General features: G+C 30.9%; 1 protein-coding gene across 1 annotated transcript; it reads left to right on the top strand.

Moving 5' to 3' along the window:
* The first annotated feature begins 10,015 nt into the window (after positions 1-10,015).
* LOC149152784 (protein DETOXIFICATION 41-like) lies at positions 10,016-13,007 on the top strand. Its single transcript, XM_089440504.1, has 8 exons — positions 10,016-10,493; positions 10,583-11,127; positions 11,244-11,330; positions 11,468-11,524; positions 11,777-12,015; positions 12,125-12,243; positions 12,409-12,495; positions 12,574-13,007. Exons 1-8 carry the CDS (start codon positions 10,170-10,172, stop codon positions 12,652-12,654), a joined length of 1,539 nt encoding a protein of 512 aa, XP_089296630.1. The 5' UTR covers positions 10,016-10,169; the 3' UTR covers positions 12,655-13,007.
* The last annotated feature ends 2,412 nt before the right edge of the window (positions 13,008-15,419 follow it).

Raw genomic sequence — 15,419 nt, 5'->3', positions numbered from 1 at the left:
AACTACTCCTCCACATTCGTGCTAATGTTATCTGCGCAAATCTCTACTATTGCATTATTTTTGCACACTTTGCCCCATCTACATGACACTGTTTCATTTTGTTGCTACCTCCTCTATTTGTGCACACAATCAAAACTACAAAACTTGCCTCCAACAATTACAAATATAGCTTGATTTTCATTTTAATCTTGAAAGGTTATAACTTTAAGAGTGATTGTGTATAGCCATAAATCCATATTCTCAAAGGGAAGATTTACAAATTTTAGGCAACCAAAATTAGTATATTATTATGTTCTCATGATGTTTGGAATCTTGTATTTCATGGACATGAATAAAAAACTGATAAGGCAACCAAACAAGCCTTAACAAATGCTCAAAAAGGTTCATGTAGAGATAACAAGAATAAGGATGCAAAAGCATTATATGTCATCCAAAATGACTAGGATGAAAGTATGTTTCCCAACATCTCAACACCAAAATTTTCAAAAACAGTTTGAGACATATTTGAGGCCAACAATGAAGGAATTACTAAGGTAAAGATAGCCAAGTTGCAAAGATTAAGAATGAATTTTGAGAATTATAATATGAAGGAGTTAGAGTCAATGAATCAATTTATGATCAAATTCATGAATATTGTCAACAAATTACAAATCAATTATGATGAACTTCTAATTATATTTTTCTTATAGATGGTTGGAGTAGCAATCACATGATAGGAAACAAAAGCCCAATTGAAAATCTAGATGATTTAGTAAGGACTAATGTCATTTGGGGTTATAGATGATATTCTAAATGTTATGGGTAAAAGAGTGGCCAACATCCTAACCAAACAAGGAAAGAAAAGGAACATGAAATATATGTCTTATACCTTACGTTTGAAACATGACCTCCCTGAGTTTGAAACATAACCTCATTGGTGTCAACCAACTTACTCAAAAAAGGTAAATATCATCTTTAATTAGAGTGATTGTTTATATATGACAAACATCCTAATAAGACGATTGTTAGGGTGAATATGACAAAGAACAAAATGTATTCTCTTTCCATGAATTATGATATACATGATTTCTCATTGACTCAAAAGGAAATGTGTTTTGGAAATTTTAGTTGTGGCATTTTAGATTTGGTCTTATACATTTTGGTAGACTAAAACTATTACAACAACAAACAATGGTTGAAGGTTTTCCTCTCATTCAAGAGCCGACTAGTTCATGTGATACTTGTATTCTAGAAGAATAACATAGAGATAGTTTTCTTAAGGGAGTGTTTTATAAAGTAAAGCTACCATTGGAGGTAATTCATATAGATCTGTGTGGCCCAATCTAGACCCAATCACTAAGGGGAATCTACTACTTCCTCAATTTCAAAGATGATTACAACAAAAAGAAAATTAGGTGTACTCGAAAAAATCCAAAACTTTTGACATGCTCAGATAATTCAAGGCATTATTGGGGAAGAAAAGTAGCAATCAAATTAAAGTGTTAATATCAGACAAAGAAGGTGAATATGATTCAATTGTTTTTCACAATTTGTACAAGAATAATTTGATCAAAATACATTTTACAACAAGGTATAGATATTAGTAAAATGGGTTAGTCAAAAAGAAAACAAACCATTGTGAATATGGTTAGAAGCATCTTAAATCAATCATTCATCAAATAATTTTTGGTGAGAAACAATACCTTACTCTATTTACTTTTTGAACATATCTCCCACTAAAAGTGTGAATAAAAAAGCCCCAAAAAATGGATGGATTTGTGTAAACTATAGTGTAGCACACTTCATAGTATTATGCTCATGTTCACAAAGAGTTGAGAAGGAAGTTAGATGAAAAAAGTGAAAAGTGTGTACAGTGATCACTCTTAGGGTGTATAATACAATTCTAAAGAAGGTAATAATCAATAGGAATGTTGAATTCAAAGAAGATGAAGCATAAACAAAACTATAATGGTTGGAGTAGTTTCACCTTAAGCAAAAGATGAAGTGGAGGAGTAGTTTGCAAAAGGTGGAAAACAAGGTTAATAAACTTCATCATCAGTCAGAGATGCCCCAAAAATTACTCCAAGGAATCCCATTCAAGGTGATTCATCTAGCCTAGTAACCTGATTTATTCTTACTTTTCAATCAAGTAGTGAATCTAACCCTACAATTGTTTCACTAAAGTCTAGGAAGACTAGAAGTTTGAGATAAATATATCAAAATCTAGATGTTCATTCAAATTTTTCATTATTAACTTATTAACCCACATATTTTAAATAACTAATCAAAGAATGAAAATAGGTTAAAAGAAATTCAACCCAATATATCCTCTATTATATTCATATTCAACATTCAACATTCTATAGCAAGAATAGAAATGTCTTGCATATTTGAAGGTATGAATATCTATCTATATGAGTTAAGAAGGGTTTTAGGAATTTCATTTTTGATTAGTATTGTTCTTTAAATACTAAATAAGGGAAAGAGATTATGTAGAAAAAAACCATGCTTGGTCTTGGAAATCACTTCTATAATGCTCCATATTGTTACTTATTTAATAATAATAATGGTATTATTGTTAAATAAGTAATAATAATAATATAGAGGGAATTAAAAATTCCTAAGAAATGTCATTAAAACCATGAGGTGTTAATCATGGATCTAGACATATCCATCTTGGGTTGACCACCTACATGACCTTGTCCATAAAACTTTTTCTTGCAAATACATAAGCCTATCTCAATGATCAATTATAAACTTCCATGCTTTCAAGAAAAATCCATTGAACCTTATATGAGTATGTTTAAAATGAAAATGGTTTGGCTTGATGACAATAATTAATTATATTCAAAACATTAAGCAATTCCAAGTCTCTATCTTACACTAAACATGAGAAAAAACAATGATTAAATTGCATTCATTAGTAAGGTGTGTGTGTGTGCGAGAGAGAGAGAGAGAGAGAGAGAGAGAGATAAAGTGGAATATACATATTCTAGTCCATTGCATCAAAGTTCATCATGTCAATTGAACCTGGGGGTGAAGGATCCCAATCATTCTTCCCAACCACATAGGATAAACCCGATTGATAAGTATGAAAAATATATATAAAGGAATTTTTGGGAAATTTTGAGGCCTAAAATAGGCTTCCTAAAGAAAATAATAAAATAACTATTATAAAGTTTTAAAGAAAACAAAAGAGAACTACTTACTTTTAATGGTATATTTGACTTGTCTTTTATAGATTTACTTATGTTAAGTGTAAACATAAATACTCATTTTTAAAAACACTCATATTAAAAAAATAAAAATATATACAACCCAATGTAATATATAATAAAATTTTAATTTTATTATGACATAAATATTAAATATTCAAATTAAAATATACTTAAGAAACTTGTTTAAAATTTTTTATATTACATAGTTGCAAAAAATAATCAATATCTAAGAGCAACTTATTGTCCACACACAACCATATGTAACAATACATAATAAAATCATTCTTATAGTTTGAGACAAACATACTCCCACAAAATAAACTTTAAAATGTCTCATTCACACATTGTTAAATATCTTACATTTAAACACACTTTAATTACAACTTATCACTAATAACCGTAATACACCTAATTCGAGTAAAAATAAAACAATGCTCTCTTCAAATCTTAATGTTATTTTAAAAAGACAAAACAAAATTTAGAAACTAAAATAATCTTAAAATTTTTAAAAAGATATCAATTAAATCATATTTTTAACAACATTTTTCGAGAACATAAGAAAGTATTAAAATAAAGATAAATGAAAGCCACTGAGCAATACCATAATCTTGTAAGCCAATTAAAGCCTCAAAAGCCATTCAAAATGTATGGAATACTTGATATTCAACTTGCCCAAATAGAAAATAGTTATTAGTAAAAGTCAAAGCTTTGAAAAGCGAATTTTGAAGATAATATGTATATATAATGATTCACGTAAACCCAGACCTATATTATATATATACATAGAGACACCCCACTGATCAACTTCTCTCGGTAGTTGTGATATACCATGTTTTTCAATATAATAAAAGCAATGGTGTATATTAATAATTTAGTATGTTGGTTTGTTTTCTTCCCTGTAAAATAAATTAGTTAACCCTCCCAAATTACAGATTTGTGAATCACAATTCCTTCTAGAATGGACATGTGCTATTGTAAAAAAAAATTATCAACGTGAAAACAATAATTTGTCACGAACATGATTCGCTTTGTAACCCAACCTTTTTTCCAATCGCTTCTCCCCTTTCCTTCTCTACACTTTATACCTTTATTTATTTCCATCTCCGTTTTTCTAAATTAAAATATTAAGGTTACTTCCAAAACATTTAAGTATATTTATATATTTTTGAATTTAAGTTTTTATGATGGTAAAAATTATATAACATAATGTTTTGGTTAATACATTTTGAATCAATCAGTGTTTTCGCAATTATAGAGAACAATGTAAAGATTATAATTTCAAATAATGGTTATTTTTGAAATTAGGATATTAACAAATATTATTAAGTAACGGTTATATTAAATGGCTAGTTTTTAAAAAAAAATATTTAAATTAATTTATTAAAATCAAATATTATTAAAAATTTTATTAATGGAAATAATTGAAAAATATAACTGACAAGAATAAAAAAATCAAAGTCAATAATATTTAAATTATGATATCAATTTATTAAAAACAAATATTATTAAGTAATGACTATATTAAAAGGCTAGTTTTTGAAAAATAATATTTAAATTAATCTATTAAAAAATTTTATATAGGAAATAATCGAAAAATATAACAAGAATAAAAAATAAAAAAAATCAAAGTCGATAATATTTAAATTATGATATTAATTTATTAAAAACAAATATTATTAAGTAACATCGATATTAAACAACTAGTTTTTGAAAAATAATGTTTAAATTAATTTATAAAATCAAATATTATTAAATTAATAAATTAATTTAAACATTATTTTTCAAAAACTAGTAATTTAATATAGTTGTTACTTAATAATATTTGTTTTTAATAAATTAATATCATAATTTAAATATTACTGAATTTGAATTTGAATTTTTTTTTTTTGGATTGTTTCTCATTAATAAAAAAATTTATTGTCCAAGGTTTTTCGAACCAACAAGTGTGGTTCATCATCTAGACCAGATGATGAATCACACTTGTTGGTTCGAAATGTGTTGGCCAAAAATTTCTCTTATATGATTTCTACTAAAAGACTTTGCTTAATTCATTATCGATCACAGAAGTCTGGATACAGAAAATATTTGATCTTAATAAATTAATTGAAATATTATTTTTCAAAAACTAGCAGTTAATATAGTCGTTAATTAATAATATTTGTTTTTAATAAATTAATATCATAATTTAAATATTATTAGTTTGATTTTTTAATTGTTGTTACTTATATTTTTCTATTATTTCCCATTTATAGAATTTTTAATAATATTTGATTTTAATAAATTAATTTAAATATTATTTTTCAAAAAAACAAGGCGTTTAATATAGTCGTTACTTAATAATATTTGTTAATATCATAATTTAAATATTATTTTTCAAAAATAGCATTTATTTGAAATTTAAGTAGTTGCCATGGTCTCCCTCTTCATCTGGTCATGATGATGAACCACACTTATATGATTTCTACCGAAAGACTTTTCGTGATATATTTACCGAAAGTCTTTTCATGATATATTTATATAATTATATTATAGTTAAAAGATATATCGTAGCCCATGAAGTTTTGGATTGATAGTGAATAGGTGCATTGTTAAAACACTCTTGTGATAGGCCTTTTGTTCAAATTACCATGGATATTAAATAAAAATATTAATAATTATTAATATAAATTTAATTGATTTGTGTGAGATTATTTTTTATTAGATTATAAGTTGAAACTTTAGAGAGCGCACTATTTGTAAAGAAAATAAATAATTTCAAGGGGTATTTACACTCTTCCTAAACTTAGTTTCTCACCATCCTTATAATCCTTATAACAGCATTTGATTTACTAGTGGTGTAAGTTAGTTGCTTTGTATTAGGTTTAATTTTCATGAAGTTTTAAGTTGAAAGCATTATAGAGAAGAATTAAACGTGGAATCCACCTATCATAAACTATTCCAAAGATCGTTTAAGCTGGAAATAGTTTACACCATCCTAATAACATCCCATATAATAGTAAACACGTCCATCCTTTCTCTATTCAAAATTAAAACTTTTCTTAACCTAAATATTTATAAACAATAACTATCATTATTTATAATATTTTAGAATTCATGATGATGGTGGTGGTGGTTAATGTCCACTGAGACTAAATTGGTCTATCAGACCTATAATTTTCTTAAGTCTTAATTGTTTGGCTTCTCGTCAATCTTGGTGAGATTGGTGCTACAGCTTTCTTTTTTTACTCTATGGTCTTCCAACTTCCTTTATCTTGCATCTCCTTCATCTCTTCTGGTTCTTGGGACATTGGTGTCTTAGCTCCGCGATCTGTTGTGTTCGTCTTTTGAAGATAGTCGAAGAAAAAGCTTGGTCTGGGAGATCTGTTTTGCTGTTAAATGAAGATTTATTTTGTGTGGTATGCGAATCCTCATAATTGTTGATGCTTGAGGGGTTGTCGAGCTCAATTTTTTGTTGTGCGACGGGGAGTTCCTCGTGCTTGTCTTGAGAATTGTTTCTTTCTTGCCCGATTTCCTGTGATTCAGAGTTTTCTGGAGAGTGTTCTACCTTGATGACAGCATAATGTTCTTTTTGTGCTCAATACAAACTACCCCTTTTATAAAAACAAATTAGAAAAATAACCACATTTAAAATGTAAACCATTGAATTTCAAGGAATTCAATCTACTAATAACCAAAGCTATAATAGCAAGGTCATGTGAACTAGATGGGCCCAAGAGCTTTAATAAGAATAACCAAAATCATAATAGTAGGGTTTGCAAATGTGAACATGATGTGGCCAACAAAGTAGTGACTTTAATTGATTAACATGGAATTTGTACAAAGTAGTTTGGAAGAATTATTTTCGACTTTTTCCTTTACAATGTCGATGGAAATAATATAAAAGGAACCTTCCTCACGAGTTTGGATTAATTTGGGCATTTGGTTACTCTCCTATTAATCAATAGAAATATTAAACAAAAGATACCAAGGATCAATTTTCTGGTGTTCATCTTCCTTTTATCCAAGGGACTACTTACAAGATCGCGAGGATCTTAAGGAAGCATAAAGTGGCTTCAACCTTCAGGGCTTTAAATACCATCCGAAGCTCCCTTAGATCTGTAAAAGACCCAGTGGACCCCAAGAATATGAAGGGTGTTTACATTATCCCATGCTCTTGTGGGACTTCCTACATTGGTGAGACTGGTCGCTCGATTAATCAAAGGATTCATGAGCATGCTGCTGACATCAAGCATGGCAAGACCCGCTCCTCTACTTTGGCAGAGCATGCAGATAAATCTAAGCATCACATATGCATTGAGGAGGCCCAAGTCGTTGCTAGGGTTAGTCATTTCCATCATAGTAAATTGAGAGAGACCCTAGAAATTGAAAAAAGACTCACTAATGTGAATAAATATGATGGTTGGAATATTAGTAGAAGTTGGGTCCCTATCCTATCCTCCTAATTTTTTTAGGATTTTTTTTTGTATTTTTGTTTGTTTGTTTGTTTATCTATGGAGGTATTGGGATCCTTTTTATAATATTTGTTGTTGATTTATTCTTCATTAAAGTTTTATTTTCTTGATCCTTCGTGTTTTTTTTATGTATTTTACCGTCCTACTCGTTCTTAACTCCTTTTAGTATTTTTTTTATTTGTTTAATGGGCCTTAGCACCATATTTTGTTGTTGACCCTGCTTTATTTATTGATTACTTTTCTTTGTATATATATATATATATATTGTTTTATTTCATTTATTTTTCCATTAATTATTTTATTTATTAAATGATTTTGTCTCGAATAGGGTCTTGATTGGTTTTTATAATTTTTAACTTCCCTCTTTGTTTAGAGTTTCACTTTGATTTTTATTTTTTTAATAAATTAATTTAAATATAATTTTTCAAATATGATTTTTCAAAAACTAGTCATTTAATATAGTGGGTACTTATTAATATTTGGTTTTAATAAATTAATAAACTAATATCATAATTTAAATATTAATTTTCAAAAATTACTAATATTTGGTTTTAATAAATTAATTTAAATATTATTTTTCAAAAACTAACCATTTAATATAGTGGTTACTTGTTAATATTTTTTAATAAATTAATATCATTATTTAAATATTATTTTTCAAAAACTAATAATATTTGGTTTTAATAATTTAATTTAAATATTGTTTTTAAAAAACTAATATTTTTTATAAATTAATAAACTAATACCATTATTTAAATATTACTTTTCAAATACTAGCCGTTACTTAATAATATTTGTTTTTAATCTATTAATAAATTAATATCATAATTTAAATATTATTGTTAAAATATCCCAGTTAATTGAAATTATGTCTCTGTAAGCCTTTGCCACCACTATAGTCGGTTCTAAAAGAGTCAGCTAAAAATTTCTCTTATGTGATTTCTACCGAAAGACTTTGCTTAATTCATTATGGATCATAGAAGCCTGAATACAAAAACTAAAACATTACTTAACAATGTGTAACGCCAAATTCTAATTGAAATTATTATAAGGTTCTCAATTAATTTATAATTTTCCTTAAAACAAAAATATTTATAATTTTCTTTATTATAAAATTTAATTTTTATAAGTTATGGAATAAAAAAATGCTTTAAATTTTTTTTTTTTCTTTATAGATAATTAGCATTAGCTGGTAATTCTAGGTGACATGTTTTTTCTTTATAACCATATACATTGGTGAATAACCACTGATGACTATCCTCACCACTGATTTGACAACTAAATTATAATAGATTTTCCCTCTATATTAAACTATAACAACCATAAAACTTGTGATGTTAAAGACGTGTCACAATCAACTAAAATCAAACCGGCAAATTATTCAACCTGTAGCGTCTACCTAACCTGTCGTCTGAGGAGGCTGCTCTTTTGCCCTGAAAGTTATAGAAATTCTATATTTTGATCAAATCAGGCAAGATTTTTGTAAATCCAAGTTACAGACGTCAAAATTTTGGGAGTTCCAATGGTTTTTGATGGTGCTGAATACATTTCCACCATCAAAAACATGATTCAAACACTATCTCTACAAAATTTTATAAAAAAATTTTAAAAGGTATCCTGAAGAAAATGGTTCCCATCTTCGTCACAGAGTATGTTGCATCATCAACCAACTCCATTGGCATGCCAACACCTAGTTCACGAAATTTGTTTAGGATCTTCTTGTAAAAGGTCATATGTCTAGATGCTCAACTATTCACGTACCACACAAAACCAAAACCATAAAGAAGGCAATCTCAAGATTGGATGCTAACTCATCCACTACAAAATTTTATAAAACTTTTTTAACAAAATTCCAACCGAACAATTCCTCAGCCTCCGACTCCCATAAAAACAACTCAACATCACCGACCGTGCAAAACGTATATATCGTGTTTCCCTTGACTTGACCAGAGGGCGTACTTTGGCATATACAATATAGTATAATAATATATACTATATATCGAAAAATCATATTATAATAATACATACTATATATCGACAAATCTCTCAGGGTTTTAGTTTCGTTGGAAAGTCAGGTGAACATGGGTTTTAGTAATAATTTAGCCCTCTCATTAAGTAAACCAACTGTAAGAGGACCCTGACATAATATATACTATATATCGACAAATCATATTATAATAATACATACTATATATCGACAAATCTCTCAGGGTTTTACTTTCGTTGAAAAGTCAGGTGAACATGGGTTTGAGTAATAATTTAGCCCTCTCATTAAATAAACCAATTGTAAGAGGACCCTGACAAACTTGCAGGGGAGTGTTTTCTACCCACAAACGTTGACACTCCACCGAATCTTCAACCCGATCAAAGTAGATGAGAATGGTCGTTGTGACGCTTTTCAGGTCCCTTGCTCCATCAGTCTATGTAAACAGGAGGAACAGCGGTGAAATTATGATTCAGACCCTGTAAAGTAAACATCCTACTGCGATTTGTGCCCTGTAAACTAATTTGGGATTTTGCCATGGAGCACAATGGGGCTGATCATCTTGTGGACCCATTGATTCAACATGAGGATATCAAGAGTCAGCAGAAGTCTGAGGAGGAGTCGGCCTTCATAGAATCTGTGTTATCTCAAGAACATATTTCATGGTCCAGAGTTGCTCAAGCTGCCATTATTGAATCCAAGAAACTATGGATTCTCTCTGGCCCTTCTATAATAGTTAGTGTTTTCAATTTTATGCCCTCTGCCATATCTCAAATGTTTGCTGGTCATCTTGGAGAGTTGCAGCTTGCAGGAGCATCCATAGCTAGTGTGGCCATTCAAGGATTGGCCTATGGAATTATGGTAAGTGTCTCTGTTATTATGTCTTTGTTTCCTGTGGTCATTACAGTTATGTGTTTATGTTGGTCTCAGTGGTGTATTTTCTTTTGCAGCTTGGAATGGCAACAGCAGTCCAGACTGTGTGTGGGCAAGCTTACGGTGCTAAACAGTACAGCATGCTTGGAGTCATCTGCCAGAAGTCCATGATAATAATGACTGGAACTGCAATACTCCTGGGCATCCTGTACTATTTTGCAGATCCAGTATTGATTGCCATAGGGCAGAGTAAAGAAATCTCTGCTGCAGGAGGTATTTTTGCCAAAGGTCTTATTCCTCAGTTGTTTGCTTTTGCCCTCAATTGCCCCATGCAGAGGTTTTTGCAGGCTCAGAACATAGTGGCCCCTATTGCCTATATTGCTGTTGGGACATGTCTATTCCATACATTGATCACCTGGGTGGCAGTAGACAAGCTAGGATTTGGCCTGCTAGGGATAGCCCTAATAGTGAGTTTGACTTGGTGGCTTCTGGTCATTACTACTGCCTTGTATATATTCTATAGCCCATACTGCAGGCATACATGGACGGGCTTCACCTTGAAGGCCTTCACAGGACTCTGGTCATACTTCAAGTTAACTCTGGCATCGGCTGTTATGCTAACGTATGCCTTAATACTCTTTGGAAGATACACAGATTATCTGAATTATATCTGGGTGTTTACATAATAGCTTAGCCTGTTTTGACAAGTTTTGTTTTGTTCCACACCTGATTTTGCAGTTTGGAAATATGGTACATTGAAGTATTGGTGCTTGTATCGGGTTTGCTGCCAAATGCAGAGGTCGCTCTGGATTCCATTTCTGTTTGGTATGAGACTTTCCCATTTAAAGATAACTAATTTAAAGCCAAATACAAGCTCCATGCCTATGCATTGTCCCAACTTAGTTAGATAGCTATGCCAGTTAATATATCTCTAACATGCCAGGTTTTGAACATATATGCAGCATGAATTATTATAACTGGGAGTTGATGGCAATGTTGGGTCTCAGTACAGCTGCAAGGTATACATCTATGATTTATAGTTTTATTGGGCATTTTTATGGCTATTGCAGATTTTGGGAATATCTTTAAATCTGACCCTCGCCAGAGGGGTCAAACAATTGACCCCCTCTCCTGAAGATAGGATTTCCAATATTGGGGAAATCTGCAATTCACATAAATTCAGCGGTTTTATATAGCATGGTATACTTTTTTTTCCCATTTGCTGTATCTAGAAATTGGTTTTCTTATTGTGGTATTTATATCAATTGCAGTATAAGAGTGGGTAATGAGCTGGGAGCTGGGAGACCTAAAACTGCAAGATTTTCAGTTATAGTTGTGGTGGTCACTTGCTTCATAATAAGTGTCATACTTGCCATTGGGATTCTGATACTGAAGAAAGAACTCGCCATGGCATTCACAAGCACCACTGTGGTTATACGCGCAGTCTATGCATTGATACCTCTACTTGCAATATCTGTTCTCTTGAATGGCACCCAACCCATTCTCTCAGGTTGGAATTTTCAGTATCAACAATTTATTTGCAGCAGAAAGCTGGTAGTTGATGTTTGCTATATTTAAGTTATATTTTCGTTGACATCATAAAGGTATTGTGATTGCAGGGGTGGCAATTGGATGTGGATGGCAAGCTGTGGTGGCATATGTGAATTTAGTGACCTATTATCTTGTTGGCTTACCAGTTGGAATTGCTTTAGGATTGAAGACCAGTCTTGGAATCGATGTAATTATTTGAAATACATAGCTAACTTTTTCTATTTTTATTTTTTTTCAATATAATTAGATTGTCCATGCTCAAAGATGCAAAATTAAAAGATAACAGAGGAATAACCTTATCCTGTTTCTCAGTATATTGTAGTATGTTTCTTTCTGACATTGGCAATGGCAGGGAATCTGGTGGGGATTAATCCTGGGAGTGGCACTGCAGACGTTAGTACTCATTATTCTTACAGCACGTACTAATTGGAACAAAGAGGTTTGTTGCATTTTTACTTCCTGAACATTTATAGAAAATAGATAAGAAAATGAATGAGCTAACGAGGTTTAGTTGCAGGTCCAATCGGCGTCGGAGAGAGTTGAGCGTTCCCAGTACGGGGAGTCTGCAGATAACTCAAACGGAGTGGTGGTTCCATAAGTTGGATTATTGAAATTAAGAGTGAATCGCATTGCACAGAAAAGGGCATGCCCAATTTGATGGCAAATCGTTTTGTATGATGCGAGGTACATCGATTGGGACAACGGAAATTGAAGAAGTTACTCAATTCAATTCTTCTACCACAGGCTGCTTCTTTTCTTCTTTATAGCGTATTCAAACGAAAGTAGTTGAGGCCACGCGTGCTCGACTTTTGATTATTGTGGAGAAATGGCCGGTTCTTGTACTGCTTTTAAAACAAAAATGTATTACATAGTCAGCATGTTCCTTACATGTTCATTAGAGCTATAATTGCAACATTCCTATTTAATTGCAAGATTTCTATTTTTTTGGTATATTTCTTTGGGCAGACTTTGTTGGTGACTTTTTTAAATCTCTGGGAGGATTTCTAGGTATATTTTCTGATCTAATTTGTTGCATAAAATTAGAAAGAGATTGGTTGGAATTACAAGAGTTTGAGTTGTGAATTCGGATTTTTCAAGGCCTTAAATTTATATAGACAGTCAAAACAGATTTTAATCAACAAAGATCAAAATTTGATCCAAAAAATTCACCATGATTCCGGCTAAAAACTCAAAAATTTATTACCTTTGTAATTTGCACATTTCCATAAATTTTTTGAAAATGTTGAATTTATTTATACATTTAAAAAACATTTTAAATAACAAAAATTCACAACTGAAAAACAAACTGATGATAGTTAAATATCAAAATCTCATTTGAATTTATGTTTCAGTGAATACAGCAATAGAAAGTTTCAAAGCTGGTCAGGAGCTTTTTATTTGCATGCATTTTTGGGAAAAAACTAAATTCATTTATAAATTGAAAAGAACATTTTAAATAGTAAAAATTGAAAGAACAAAAATTCATGATAATTATTATCTAATCTTAAGGTCATGACACAAATTGGTGTATGAGACTCCTTGTTTGTAGGACAAGGGACCGGCTATTTGACTGCCAAGTCTAGCAAGGCATACATACTCTATCCCCTCTAGTTTTGAATCTATGACTTCTTGAGAGGAAACAAATGCTCTTAATCATTGGGCCCACTTTACCATTAAATTGTTAGGTAAAATGGTGAAGTTTAGTCCCTACAACTTATGTGGTCCAATCCCAAGTAAGACTATATATACTCTAAGAGCTGCTCCAAACATAATTACTTTAGTTAAACAAAATTAAATGACTCCTTTTTACAAAATCAAATCAAAATTTCATTGAAATTTTACGTTTAATCGAGTGAATACAAAAGGAATAGAAATTTCCAAAGCTTGTCTCAGAGCAGGGACTCTTCAGTGAATACAGAAATAGAAAGTTTCAAAGATGGTCAGGAGCTCTTTATTTGCATGCATTTTTTGGGAAAAAGCTAAATTCATTTATAAAAAAAAAAAACATTTTAAATAATAAAAATTGAAAATTGAAAAAAAAAATCATGATTATTATTATCTAATTTTAAGGTCATTACACCAAATTGGTGTATGAGACTTCTTGTTTGCGGGACAAAGGATCAGCGGTTTCACTGCTAAGTCTAGCAAGGCATACATACTCTATCCCCTCTAGTTTTGAACCTGTGACTTCTTGAAAGGAAACATATGCTCTTAACCATTAAGTGCACTTTACCATTAAATTGTTAAATAAAATGGTAAGGTTTAGTCCCAGCAACTTATGTGATATAATCCCAATAAAACTATGTATGTTCTTAAAGCTGCTCCAAACTTGATTTTTTTGGTAAACAAAATTAAATTACTCCTAATTACAAAATCAAATCAAAATTTCATTAAAATTTTAAATTTAATCGAATGGACAAAAATGGGGGAAAATTCCAAAGCTTGTCTCCGGAGCAGGAACTCTTCACTGTAACATGCATGAGCATTTTCTCTTTTAATCAGAGTATGCATTTTTGACATGGGTATATGCACTTAAAAAAACTTCAGAATATGTTTGTTTTTTTATAGACGAGCTTCAGAATGTTTTTTTTTTATAGATGAGCTTCAGAATATATTTGTTTTCTTATAGACAAAGCTTCATAATATATTTGTCTTTTATAAACATGGATCATGAATGAGGAGAGCGGGTGGCATTGGATGAGTTTGGTGGAATGGTACCTATACAGATAGTTTATCTCTTATAAATTTTGAAATATTTCACTGATACTATACGAGTGAACCCAAAGTCAAACTCGTGACTTTTTTGAACTCCACAAGCGGATTGCGGAGATCAAGGATATCCACTCTGGTGAAGGGTAGGCGGATAAGGAGATACGGATGACGGCGGGAGCGTAGTGAGCGTAAAGGAGGGCCACAGGGCCACAGACACTATTCTCCCATCACACACACATGGATCATGAACCCATGTTAATGTGCCCATGCCAATACCATGTCATATGTACTTACACATTCCCATGCCAATGTATTTTATGTGATCTAGAGGAAAATTTAAATTTACCTGTAACCTCACCTATATCAATAACATGTCGTACGTAATGATGCATTCCCATGCCAAAGTATTTGTACATGGTTAGGAGGGAAATTTAAATTGTACCCACCCATGCTAATACCACGATGCATTCCCATGACAATGTATTTATATATAATCTAGGGGAATTTAAATTTAAATTTATCTTATTTAGGGTTGTGTTTCATGCAACACTTTCATTGTTCACCTTTCATAATTATAGTTTATCTGGAGTTAGATTGTGTTTAAGTGGATGGTATAGAAATGGTTTCTCAATGGTGTCTTTTATCATAACA

Source organism: Pinus tabuliformis, chromosome 9 (genome assembly GCF_031772625.1).
Source record: "Pinus tabuliformis cultivar Carrire ecotype Pingquan chromosome 9, CPIR1, whole genome shotgun sequence".
In the NCBI taxonomy this organism is placed as follows: domain Eukaryota; kingdom Viridiplantae; phylum Streptophyta; class Pinopsida; order Pinales; family Pinaceae; genus Pinus; species Pinus tabuliformis.
The sequence above is the reverse complement of the archived record's forward strand: the minus strand, read 5'-3'. Positions and strand labels throughout refer to the sequence as shown.